The 10,000-nt window shown below is 38.5% G+C and overlaps 3 protein-coding genes across 3 annotated transcripts; all 3 read left to right on the forward strand.

Annotated features, from left to right (window-relative positions):
- The first annotated feature begins 643 nt into the window (after positions 1–643).
- LOC119580499 (pupal cuticle protein 36-like) lies at positions 644–1,788 on the forward strand. The gene is given in 3 exon segments (XM_037928644.1): positions 644–688; positions 806–1,494; positions 1,497–1,788. Coding segments are annotated over 3 exon segments (918 nt in total). The 5' UTR covers positions 644–666; the 3' UTR covers positions 1,704–1,788.
- A 2,385-nt stretch (positions 1,789–4,173) lies between these two features.
- LOC119580413 (glycine, alanine and asparagine-rich protein-like) lies at positions 4,174–5,320 on the forward strand. The gene is given in 3 exon segments (XM_037928546.1): positions 4,174–4,216; positions 4,348–4,933; positions 4,935–5,320. Coding segments are annotated over 3 exon segments (903 nt in total). The 5' UTR covers positions 4,174–4,194; the 3' UTR covers positions 5,230–5,320.
- Positions 5,321–7,249: 1,929 nt separating this feature from the next.
- Positions 7,250–8,452, forward strand: LOC119579978 (hyphally regulated cell wall protein 3-like). Its single transcript, XM_037927821.1, is given in 3 exon segments — positions 7,250–7,424; positions 7,595–7,696; positions 7,699–8,452. Coding segments are annotated over 3 exon segments (945 nt in total). The 3' UTR covers positions 8,367–8,452.
- Positions 8,453–10,000: the final 1,548 nt, after the last annotated feature.

A 10,000-nucleotide genomic window follows, 5' to 3' on the forward strand; every position in this document is an offset into this window, starting at 1 on the left:
ATATATATATATATATATATATATATATATATATATAGATATACATGCATATACATGCATATACATGCATATACATGCATATACATGCATATATATATATATATATATATATATATATATATATATATATATATATATCATATATATACATATATATATATATTATATATATATATATAATACACACACACACCACACACAAACACTCAAACACACACACACACACACACACACACACACACACACACACACACACACACATATATATATATATATATATATATATATATATATATATATATATATATATATTGAGAAAGAGAAAGAGAGATTGCATGAATGTATGAATAAGCAAATTAATAATCATATGTACATATACGTATATATATTTTATATATTATATATATAAGAATATGTATATGCATACATTTATTCACACACATGTAAATATATGTTCCCCTTTTTTATATATATTCTCCATGTACATCAAATCTTTTTGTCCAGACGACAACCACCCAAACAACTTGCATTCACGATGAAACAAGACTGATGAAAGGACTAAGCCAAGGCCAGCAGCAGCGCCCGGCGATGTGTATAAAAGCCTGGTGAACACTCAGTCCCGCATCAGTTTCCTTTCCGCTAATCCATCTAACTCTTCTCGTCAACATGAGGGTTCTTGTCCTGACCGGTAGGGGGACATCAGATATAAGTAAAAAAAAGGAAAACAATTGAGAGAGACAGTTACAACTCTTTATTGTTATTCTGTTATTTTATTTATTATTATGTTTTTTTTTTTTTCCAGCAGTGCTTTTGGGCATCGCCATGGCGGACAAACTTCCTTCCTACAATTACGGTGTCCCCAGCGAAGGATCTGGAGCTTCCAACGGAGCCTCAGCTAACGGATTCGGAGCATCGGGTAACGGATTCGGAGCCTCGGGTAACGGATTCGGAGCCTCGGGTAACGGATTCGGAGGATCAAGCAACGGCTATGGCTACGGACAGGACGACGAAGTAGCGGCTCTGTCCGAGAGCATTCCCGGGGGCGGCGTCCCCGGCGAGGACTACCCCATCTTGGCTTCCGTGCCCGACACCGGCTTCTCGTGCGATGCCCAGGCGGTGCAAGGTTATTACGCCGACACTCAAGCCGGCTGCCAGGTGTTCCATATCTGCCAGGACCGCGCCCTCAGGCGCCAACAGGACTCGTTCCTGTGCCCCAACGGTACCATCTTCAACCAGCAGTACCTGGTATGTGACTGGTGGTTCAACGTGGACTGTTCTCAAGCTGAGAGCTTCTACTCCGTCAACGAACTCATCGGAGTCGTTCCCGACGCCGGATACGCCTATGGCACTGCCGTTAATGGCAACGGCAACGGTTTCAACGGCAGAAGGAATGGAAATGGAGCTAATGGTAACGGAAGTAACGGTAAGGGAAGCAACGGTAGGGGAAGCAACGGTAATGGAAGCAACGGTTATGGCTCTAACGGTATCGAAATCAATGGAACGGTAACGGTGTTGATGGTAACGGAAGCAACGGTAATGGAGGCAGCGGTTATGGTTCTAATGTTAATGGGATCAACGGCAACGGTAGCGGTAGTGGCTCCAACGGTAACGGCGGTAATGGTAACGGAAGCAACGGCGTCAGCAACGGCAATGGAAACGGATCTCCTGTTGCTCCTTCCACCTCCTACGGCGCCCCCTTCTGATCTGTCCGGCACTGAGCCCTTTTTACCGAATGCCGTATCTCCAAACAGAAAAGTATTTATGTATATTTTACAATAAATGTGTAGTTCTTTATTTTTCTTTTTTTATCCAGTGCCTACTGATACATACGAATTGATAGTCTAGATCTGCTACTTTACACACATCTTCATGAATGATTGCATTTACCCGAAAATTATAATAACATATTGTTGTTAAAACTCACTGAAATCTACGTGTCTATAATCTTTATTTAATAGATACTTTATGCTAAGAGTAATCACTTGATAATCGGTTCCTGAGAATAAGAATCGACGCCAAGTTATTTCTGTTTCATTGTTCCATATCTTTTAAATTAAGTTACAAAAATAAAGTCTGTGAAATAAAGTCGCCATTGAGGCAGAAGATGTGGATTACAAATAGCAAAACAAACAAGTCTGCTTCTAGGTTAATGGATAAATTTCTGTGTGAATGTATAATGAAGGTGAGGTATTATCTTTATTGTTGTGTAAAACGATTTGTTAGATTCTTTTCTATTGTAAATGTATTTTTGTAGTTTTGCTCAATTATGTATTTTTTCATATATTCATTATATATATATATATATATATATATATATATATATATATATATATATATATATATATATATTATATGTATATATTTATTATATGTATATGTATGTATATATGTTATATGTATATGTATGTGTATATATATATTACACACACGCACACACACACACACACACACACACACACACACACACACACACACACACACATATATATATATATTACAAACAAAAGGCAATTCTTCGGTACTTAGTTGTATGGTCAGAATTTCAAATTACACGGAACAAAACAGATTTTTGTTTATATATTTTCCTCAGCTGTAAAACTACTACGTCCATGGATCATTCAATATGAAAAAATAATAACCTAGAAAAGTTCGCATTTTTTTCATATCCGTGACCTTTATTTTTTTCTTTATTCTTTTGGAGAAAGAATCACAAACAGCCTTAACTACTGATGGAGGTGAGTAATGCCACGCAATTAGCAGAAGAAATTAGTAGAAATTTACCATCCTAAAGCAAGAGAATTAGCTGCTTAATGCGTGCTGGTCTGAAGTGCAAATAGCACAGGACGCAGCGATGGTAAAAATGTGTTAATTTTGATTTTGAAATCTTGTTTACTTCGAGTAGCCTGTGATTTCAGCCATGCAGAGTTGCATGGAGTAAGTCGCAGTACCTTTTTAAAAGTATATCGCCAAAACACGGACCAGAAAAAAACAAAAACACACGCACATATATGCAACAATTACACCTGGATAGAAGCAGACATACATATATACATATATATATACATGTGCATTTATACACATGTGTGTGCGTTTCTCTTCGCGTGTGAGCGTTTGTGATTACGTAAGCATACATGCGTATTCACACACACACACACACACACACACACACACACACACAAATCATACACATAGATACGTACACAGATATTTATATACATATACATACATTTAAAAAATATTCATTTCTTTATATATATATATATATATATATATATATATATAATATATACATAAATAAATAAATAAATAAAACTTATATATCTATGATTGTGTATGAGTACTCACACGAACAGAAACACACGTGCCTGCCATAAGTGATATGATCCTTTGATAACACTAAAATTCATGATCAAAAACTAATCACTCGTGATTTACAAATATATGATGCACTTTTAAAAAGATATCCATACCGTTAGTAGTAAATATTTATTTTAAACACAATGTTAATAAGTCACCTGAGAAATCACGCAAACATTTTATGACACTTTAGAGCACGTAGGATTACATCACTATCGTGCTGAAATTATGTTATGCCGACAAGGATTGTGGGCACCATGCCGTACGTGCACAATCTCTCTCATTAGATTTAATTCCAAAAAGAACTGCAAAAATATAGGAGAAATATTCATATGTGAATAGACTCTCAGTAAATTTTCTAGCGGAGTAATGGTCCTTCTTAAACGAGTAAGATTTTGAATAAAGCATTTTCTTACCCGAACGTTTTTTCCTTCATAAGTTACCCCTATGACACAATTCACGTGAGAGTGACATAAAATGCATTTGTTCATATCTTTTAACATTTCAGAAACGTAGAAAACAACTTGAACGAATAGCAGCAATACCGCAAAAAAGTGAACATCATCATCTGAATGGTAAATATCCTCCGTTTGGATCGACATAACGAAAATTAACAAAATATAGCAACGCAACAATAACGCAGTTTATAATAATCCTTTATTTTCAAAGTATCAAGCATCGGCAGTATGATCATGTTTGCGAATGTGACAAAATTACAGGGAATAACGAAAGGAAGCTGAGGGTCAGTGGGCGGCGCTTGGCGGGCGAGTATAAAAGGCAGGGCGGCCCTCCTTCCCGCGCCATTTTTCTCCTTTCAAACGTTGTCTTGATTTCGATATGAGGGTTCTTGTCCTGTGTGGTAAGGGGTAGCAGATAAGACGAGTTTCTCTGTGTGGCTTTTACATACGTGTCTCTAAATCGTTGATAAGCATATATATGAGAATACATATGTGTGAGGGTGGCAGCCTAACTTTTTCTCGCCGTTTTCAGCTGTGGTTGCCAGCATCGCCGCTGCAGACCTTCCTTCCACCAACTACGGCGTCCCCAACGAAGGACCTGGAGCTTCCAACGGATTCGGAGCCTCAGGTAACGGATTTGGAGCCTCGGGTAACGGATTCGGAGCCTCAGGTAACGGATTCGGAGCCTCGGGTAACGGATTCGGAGGATCAAGCAACGGCTATGGCTACGGACAGGATGACAAAGTAGCGCCTCTGTCTGAGAGCATTCCCGGGGGCGGCGTCCCCGGCGAGGACTACCCCATCTTGGCTTCCGTGCCCGACACCGGCTTCTCGTGCGATGCCCAGGCGGTGCAAGGTTATTACGCCGACACTCAAGCCGGCTGCCAGGTGTTCCATATCTGCCAGGACCGCGCCCTCAGGCGCCAACAGGACTCGTTCCTGTGCCCCAACGGTACCATCTTCAACCAGCAGTACCTGGTATGTGACTGGTGGTTCAACGTGGACTGTTCTCAAGCTGAGAGCTTCTACTCCGTCAACGAACTCATCGGAGTCGTTCCCGACGCCGGATACGCATATGGCACTGCCATTAATGGCAACGGCAACGGTTTCAACCGTCAGAAGGAACGGAAATGGAGCTAATGGTAACGGAAACAACGGTAGGGGAAGCAACGGTAATGGAAACAATGGTTATGGCTCTAATGGTATCGAAATCAATAGCAACGGTAACGGTGTTGATGGTAAAGGAAGCAACGGTAATGGAGGCAGCGATTATGGTTCTAATGGTAATGGGATCAACGGCAACGGTAGCGGTAGTGGCTCCAACGGTAATGGCGTTAATGGCAACGGAAGCAACGGCGTCAGCAACGGCAGTGGAAACGTTGCTCCTTCCACCTCCTACGGCGCCCCCTTCTGATCTGTCCGGCACTCAGTCCTTTCTACCGAATGCCGTGTCTCCAAATAGAAAAGTATTTATGTATAATGTACAATAAATTTCTAACTAATCATAGATTAATTTTACTTTTGATCCAGAGTTTATAATATATTATGCTACTGATCCTCTTTTCATTCGTCTAGTTATTATTTTTTACATCTGGTTCGATGATCTATAACTCCCTATTAATCAGGGACTTGACTGATGGCACTAAAGCAGCGTATGAAGTAGTTCTGTGAAAATGAATATGCAGAATCCAAAGGAAAGGACTTTATGGATATATGGACAGAGAGACATGCTTGTATCTTGTTACTGGAATCAATCATCAGATTTTTATTAATCAATCAATCAATATATGCATACATATGGATGTATATGTATGTGTATGTATATATATGTACATATAAGTATATATATATATATATATATATATATATATATATATATATATATATATATATATATATATATATATGTGTGTGTGTGTGTGTGTGTGTGTGTATGTGTGTGTGTGTGTGTGTAAATATGTATACATATGTATTTGTATTTAAAGGTATATATATATATACATATATCTAAACACACACACACACAGAGCGCGTGTGCTAGAGAGAGAGATTAATGCAATCCTTAGTCTTTGTTGTCATATCCAAAATTTAAGATACTCCAAATGAGCCATAAAAAACATTTCTGAGTAAACCAACCACATATATTACAGGCAGTCTGCATATTAACATATCCACGTTAATCAGGTCATCATCCAAACTGTAATCCAAACTCATTTTGATGTAAAAAGGCTTCGCGAAATTATTTCCTCGGGTTTGTGATCTTTATCATTATGTAGTTGTTCTTACGTTATATTTCATTTCCTCCTACACTAAATCTCAGATATTTTGCCTTACGTTAAATCACACCCTTCTCTTCCTACGTTAAATTTCTTTCTCCTCGTTAGACATCACCCCTTTCGTCTGACATCAAATTACTTTGTCTTGCATCAAATTTCATCCTTTGCATTCTATCTTTAACTTCATTACCTTCGTCCTATGTTAAATTCCATCCTTTTTGTCCTATGGTAAATTTCTTTCCTTTTTGTCCTATGGTAAATTTCTTTCCTTTTCTTCCTAAGTTATTGTTTTTCCTTTTTTATTCCTACGATAAGTTTTGCCTTCTCGTCCTACGTTAAAATTCAGCCATTTATTCCTTAGCTATACTTTTACTTTAATTGTCCTATATAGATGTTTTGTCTTTTCGTCCTATAATAATGACAATAATGAAAATAATAATTGTAGTGGTAATAGTAATAACAATAATGACAATAATAATAATAATATTAATAATAACAATGATAATAATAGTAGTAGTAGTAATAACAGTAATGTTAATGATAACAAAAATATTCATAATGATAGTAATAATTGTAAAAATAATATTAGTAGTAGTAACAACAATGATGATGCTGATAAATGATAATAATAATAATAATAACAACAACCGTACAGCATCAATAATAAAACAATGAAAATAACAATGATAGTAGCAATAATATTAATAATAATTATAATTACAATTATAATAATTGTAGTAATAATGATGTTGATTACAAATACGGTAATCTTTCATGCATGTTATTCTTGTTTCTCATCCCCCCCCTATATCTGAATATGAAATAAAAATTACACTATTTGGATGAAATACATTTTTCTTAAGTATTCTTTCATTAGCCTAATTGCAGGAAGGAAAGTCATCACGATAAAAAGACATTTAATATTAATAATGATAATAATTATGATGATAATGTTTCGTATAAGCACTGTCGACGATGAAGAAACATTAATGGTGCCCTTAATGATCACTCGTTGCGCATCAAATAAAAGTGTTTTGATTTCGTCTTCATTTAAATAAATTCGCTGCTACGATTCCCCTCTTGATATCTATAACACCATCAATAATACTGATAATTTTTGTGATATCACAAGTAATACCAGTGGTCCAGGAACGTGCAATGGCAGCTTCCTCTTGCATGCACTGTGACAAGATTTCCGTGAACGACGAAAGGAAGGACTTGAAGGTCAGTGGGCGGCGCTTGGCGGTCGAGTATAAAAGGCAGGGCGTCCCTCCGTCTGCATCATCTTCCTTCTACCAAGACAAATTCAACATGGGGGTTCTTGTCCTATTAGGTACGGGATAAGATATGAAATTATATGATTATTTTTTGCGTTGGTGTGGTTATTCACTCCCCTATCCGTGCATTTCTTTCAGATTCCCGTATGCATATATACACATCGACTGCATATTTCAAAATGGCAGCATTAGCTCACTAATTCCCCCCTTTTTTTGTCTTTTCCAGCAGTGGTTGCCGGCATCGCTGCCGCAGACCTTCCTTCCACCAGCTACGGCGTCCCCAACGGAGCCTCGGGTAACGGATTCGGAGCTTCGGGTAACGGATTCGGAGCTCGGGTAACGGATTCGGAGCCTCGGGTAACGGATTCGGAGGATCAAGCAACGGCTATGACTACGGACAGGACGACGAAGTACCGGCTCTGTCCGAGAGCATTCCCGGGGGCGGCGTCCCCGGCGAGGACTACCCCATCTTGGCTTCCGTGCCCGACACCGGCTTCTCGTGCGATGCCCAGGCGGTGCAAGGTTATTACGCCGACACTGCGCCTGAAGCCGGCTGCCAGGTGTTCCATATCTGCCAGGACCGCGCCCTCAGGCGCCAACAGGACTCGTTCCTGTGCCCCAACGGTACCATCTTCAACCAGCAGTACCTGGTATGTGACTGGTGGTTCAACGTGGACTGTTCTCAAGCTGAGAGCTTCTACTCCGTCAACGAACTCATCGGAGTCGTTCCCGACGCCGGATACGCCTATGGCACTGCCGTTAATGGCAACGGCAACGGTTTTAACGGCAGAAGGAATGGAAACGGAGCTAATGGCAACGGAGTCAACGGTAGGGGAAGCAATGGTAATGGAAGCAACGGTTATAGCTCTAACGGCAACGGTAACGGTAGTGGTTCCAACGGTAACGGCGTTAATGGCAACGGAAGCAACGGCGTCAGCAACGGCAATGGAAACGGATCTCCCGTTGCTCCTTCCACCTCCTACGGCGCCCCCTTCTGATCTGTCCGGCACTCAGTCCTCCCTTTCTAATTATCCTCAAATAGGCAAATATTTATGTACAATTTACAATAAATATGTAAAAGTAATTTTCTTTTCTCGACTGTTCCACGCTAAGCGATACATTCTTTTGCTGAACTCACCACAATGAAAAGCCAAGTTTTTTTTTTATTTCCCAAAGCTTTGCCATAACTGATAACGCTTAAGTGATTAAAGTAACTCAACGATAAACCTACAACTCTGCAATTATAACGGCAGTGCAAACGAGTTTCTTCATGGTTTACGAATTACGAATTATTTGTTTGTTTATTTTTCAAACGAATGACTTCATCTATTATTTCGGAAAATGTATATCTAAAAACCTTAGAGGAGATTTTGACCTGAAAGCGATGAAACCCAGACTAAATTCTGATCAGAAATTTGAGAATTCTCATTGCTTTTATATCTGGTTGATTAAATCCGATACAAGAATGACAAACTTCTGGATCTCCCTCCCTCTCCCCCCTCTCTCACAAAAAAAGAAGAAAAAAAATGAAAGGTGAGGAAAAGCCCTCAAATGACGCTTGAAAAAAAAGAAAATTTATTAAAGTGAATAAGCAAATAAACCACGACAGATGACTTGCTAATCTTGTTGTTAGGTAGATTCTCTTAGCAATGATACTAAACAGCAATAATCGTTCGTTTTGTCATTTGCTTTTACACAGGCAAAGACAAACATTTGATTCACTTCAAAACATGAATAAATATTTTTATTTTGTCATACATATCTTTTTCCAGACCTGAAGATTTAGGGGAAAGGGGGAGGGGGTAATTAAAGAGCATAGCTCCCTGGCCCCCAAATGTCTACTGTTGCATTTTGTTTAACTTATTTTTTACTTGTTGAAGTGTAACTATGAATCGCGTACCATAAGTGTTACAGTATGCATTCTTTTCGAAGAAAAATTGTTTGGTAAAAACATTTTACTGAATATGTGATCTTCACTCTTCTTACTATCAAATATATTGAATCTTGAATCACAAACAGACTTACCAATGAAGTCAAATACGGCCAGGCAATTAAAGTTCTAGAATTTCTTAATTCGAAAGCAGAAAAAGACAAGTAAAGATCTGGTGCGATCTGGTGCGGGGATGACACTTTATGTTGAAATCATACGCTTGCGCCCTATGGTCTTCGCAACTGCACGGCTGTATGGCGGAAGGCACTAGTATTTTCTAGTATATTACGCAAACACTCACTCTATAGCTAATATACGCTTGCTTTCATACTCGAACGTACATAATGTGCTACACACATACTTATGGATTTTGTATCCAACTCTACATTTACCTGTCCATGCTTATGTGCCTTTCCATCTTTGTGCATACTGTACATCTATATGCATGAATGCCTATGGTATGAATGTCCAGTCTATTCACATATGTGCACAAAATTTGGCGAACGTATGTACTATCAACACACACACCATTATTCTAGAATAGCCTCTAATCTCATGAAAATATACTCATAACTGAATTATTAAAATACGCTATAAAGCCCTCGAAATCATTAAGACACGGTAAAGATATCAATACCAACATCTTTAATAGTTATGAAGTCTTGGGTGTATCTAAAGAGGATCACTTGAGCAATCGCAACC

This window comes from Penaeus monodon, chromosome 13 (assembly GCF_015228065.2).
Source record: "Penaeus monodon isolate SGIC_2016 chromosome 13, NSTDA_Pmon_1, whole genome shotgun sequence".
In the NCBI taxonomy this organism is placed as follows: domain Eukaryota; kingdom Metazoa; phylum Arthropoda; class Malacostraca; order Decapoda; family Penaeidae; genus Penaeus; species Penaeus monodon.